This window comes from Sinocyclocheilus anshuiensis, unplaced genomic scaffold (genome assembly GCF_001515605.1).
Source record: "Sinocyclocheilus anshuiensis isolate Anshui unplaced genomic scaffold, SAMN03320099.WGS_v1.1 scaffold1224, whole genome shotgun sequence".
NCBI classification, from domain to species: Eukaryota; Metazoa; Chordata; class Actinopteri; order Cypriniformes; family Cyprinidae; genus Sinocyclocheilus; species Sinocyclocheilus anshuiensis.
The window spans coordinates 553,604-557,008 of NW_015544204.1; the positions used below are offsets into that span (position 1 = coordinate 553,604).

General features: G+C 38.5%; 1 protein-coding gene across 5 annotated transcripts in view; it reads left to right on the plus strand.

The window, feature by feature from the left end:
* usp54a (ubiquitin specific peptidase 54a) overlaps positions 1–3,405 on the plus strand; it is a 74,997-nt gene that overhangs the window by 34,202 nt on the left and 37,390 nt on the right. For all 5 annotated transcript variants that reach the window (XM_016497448.1, XM_016497454.1, XM_016497450.1 and 2 more), the window contains exon 2: positions 1,061–1,673. In XM_016497448.1, coding sequence (XP_016352934.1) covers positions 1,527–1,673 — 147 coding nt within the window. In that variant the 5' untranslated portion in view covers positions 1,061–1,526. The remainder of the gene's footprint in view (positions 1–1,060; positions 1,674–3,405) is intronic.

Here is a 3,405-nt window from a genome sequence, read left to right on the forward strand (position 1 = left end):
TCGGTTTCAGCTTCGGCCAAGAATTTTCATTTCGGTGCATCCCTAGATGAGATACCATTGCTTTTGAAAATCAAATGAGATTTGTAGCGAATCAGCTCATAAGGGAAATATGAATAATTAATCATAACTAGTTATAATTGCATTGTGCCTCTTGCTATGGAACATGCAGTGATTTTCCCTACTCACATTCCATCAGGTCGTAAATGGCTCTGGTCTTAGCAAAGGTGTCGGGGTTGCCATGGTAACCAGTGGCCTGTGGTCATTCGCAGACATCCTGGCGCCCAGTCTATTGGGTGAGGGGTCTGTGACGACTTGTTAATCTAATGAATAACTGATTTGTTAAATCGAATGAAAAATTGTGTTTTTGATTGGTCCAGACGCTACAGATTACAAATGAGATAAAAAAAAAATAAGATGTCATTCTAATCGCACAAGCAATTATTTTTCTTGCTGCAGAAAAAAAAAATTAAAATCTTCCTGAGGGGAAGCAGTTTGAATATAAATTGCAGCAGTGCATACATAATACATAATATCATGTCATGAACAAGATGAGCGATTATTAATACATGAATCAAACTCACTCAGAATGCAGACAATTACTGACACTGAACGTTTTCTATGCACCATTTGTTGTCTATGTAATATATGAATTTAACTTATTTTTGCAGCATTTTATTATATCCCTGTATGTAAGCAGAGACGGATCGTATAGTGATGTAATCATAAATCAATAGCGAGATCAGATACTGTAACATTAACTTCTCATCCATCTTGTCTATGCTAGACTACAGTGATCTCAGAGATCACGTGTGCTCCAATGCATTCACTCCTGTTAGAAGTTTCTGAATCAATTCACTTCCCATTTGCATGAAGTAAAACTTTCTATGATCCACTGAAAATCAGCAGCTCTCACTGAAAATGAATGACTTGTGGTCACTTTATTACTGCAGTTACTTTTAAATCTTTATTACCACAAATTACAGTGTGAAAAATGCATGAACTTTAGATTGGATTGAGCGTGAGGAGATGTTAACGTTTTTATTTCTGTTTATTTTTCCAGATATACAGTGTTGTGAAGATTCACACTTGTTTACAAGCAGGACGAGACTATTGCCGTCAATCTGCACACTGTTGCTACTGTTTAAGGGTGTAGCACAGAGCGCTGCAGTGAAGATCACCACACCTCCTACAACTCAGAATCCTGAGTATAGTGGTGTGAAATTCCACAATCAAATCCCAGAGAGCAGTTAACAAGGCCAAGAGACAGCATTTGCTTTTTCTGTCTGATGCAAGACGACAACAAGAAGCCAACGCCCTTGGATAAACATTTTTTCCAGAACAATTTTTTTAATATATATATATTTTCTAGTTTATAAAAATTGTGGCCATTGGCAGATCTGAATTTTTAGATCTTACATCTTTTGGATAAAACGGTAATATGTTTCCCCTCGACTTTGGAAAGATGAACTTGGTATTGTTAAGGGGAGGGACAATTTAGAGTTCAAGCGATACTGATTTCCTCCACCATGTCATGGAAAAGAAACTACTTTGCATCTGGCAGCAGTGGCTTACAGGGTATATTCACCCCTCGAACCATGACATCAATCGCCCCCAGCAAAGGACTCATCAATGAGCCAGGACAGAACAGCTGCTTCCTGAACAGCGCTCTCCAGGTAGGACTACACATGTTCATGCTATAAACGCATCTTATATGTTACCTTTATACTTTTAGAAATCTGGTTAGAGTCTTTCTGAAATGTACAAATAGTTTCTTAGTTGAACAAGACTCTTGAAGGAAATTATTAGTCTTTATATGGTGCTTTTAGGGATGTATCTCAGATGTGGCTCAGTGTGGTCTCCATTAAACTTAGCAAACTTTGAGGACACATGAGCTTGCTGAGATGTTTTCATCAACTGTTTTGCTGTACTTGTAGTCTGTGAGGATAAATGCTGCGCAAACTCTCATTAATTAAAGGGGTCATATGATGCGATTTCAAGTTTTCCTTTCTCTTTGGAGTAGTGGTCGACCGATATTGTTTTTTTGACAGCCGATGCCGATATCTTGGCAAGCAGGGTGGTCGATGGCCGATATAAAGCCGATATAATTTTATTTATTTTAATTAATATTTAAGAAATGTAAAAATAATTTTTAGACAGAACTGTTAACGACGACAGCGAACAAGAGGGACAATGTGAGCACTGTGTGCTCAGGCGCTGCCGCTCTCAGCGCAGTCAAAATAAAGGTCCTGCCTCGAACGCATCAGCCAAACAAGAAAACGTATCGGTATACGATATACGATATATCGGTCGACCACTACTTTGGAGTGTTACAAGCTGTTTGTGAATAGATAAGATCCCTAAAGTAGCAAAGACTAAATTCTCAAACCCAAAGAGATATTCTTTATAAAAGTTAAGACTCGTCCACGCCCTCCTAAAACACCCCCAAAACAAAATCAAGACTTTATAAAAGAGCATAATAGGACCCCTTTAAACCGCATGAACACATTGCATTACACCAAATACACAGAATAATGTTCTTTTTAGCAATGTCATATGACCCTTTAATGACTCGTGCAACGCATGACCTCAACAGATGCTTGCTCTCGTGGGTAGAAATGATCCCCCTTGTGATTAGCCATTTGAAGCAACAAGTCAAGCGGCTAGATGCATATGGCAGCAGTAGGAACGGTGCGCTGACTCTTCACTCGTTGCTCTCCACACCAGAGTATGTGAGTGTAGCGGTGTGATTTTGAATGGAGCGAGGAGCGGATTTTTTAAAAGTCGGAGCGTTGTGGTTTTCATTCGCTCCAAGAGCGCTCCACCACCGCTCCATCACGAGTACAATTCATGCCAATGGCCCGTAATATAACTGCATATTTAGCAAGAATTCACGTTAAACATTTAGCTAGCTTTATAGAGAAGGATCACTCAAATCAGAAAGAATTTGAAGGCTATGTTGACGGCAATGGACATAGCGGGAAGCTATAGGGTAGTTATTAAGGAATTTGTTTATTTCCTCTAGATACTGAATATTTTCTGGTGAAATTATAATTTAAACAGGTACAACACTTATTCACACGCAATCGCTCTCTCAATAATGCATTCAAACAAATGTAATCTTACAACCCTCTACGCACACCTTGGCAATATAATCGCCATTGGCTAGTAAATTTTTTTGTTTACTCGCCAGACGGATATACTATTTCACACACGCACACACACACACACACACACGCGCGGGTTTACTTGGCTATCTAAATGGGGATATTACATAGACTTCGATTGTTTTTATATACAGATAGTTATACACTTTTTAACCTAAACCCAGCCCTACCCCTCACAGAAAACTTTCTGCATTTTTACAATTTCAAAAGTAAAAAAAAAAACTTTGTTTGCTTAATTTTT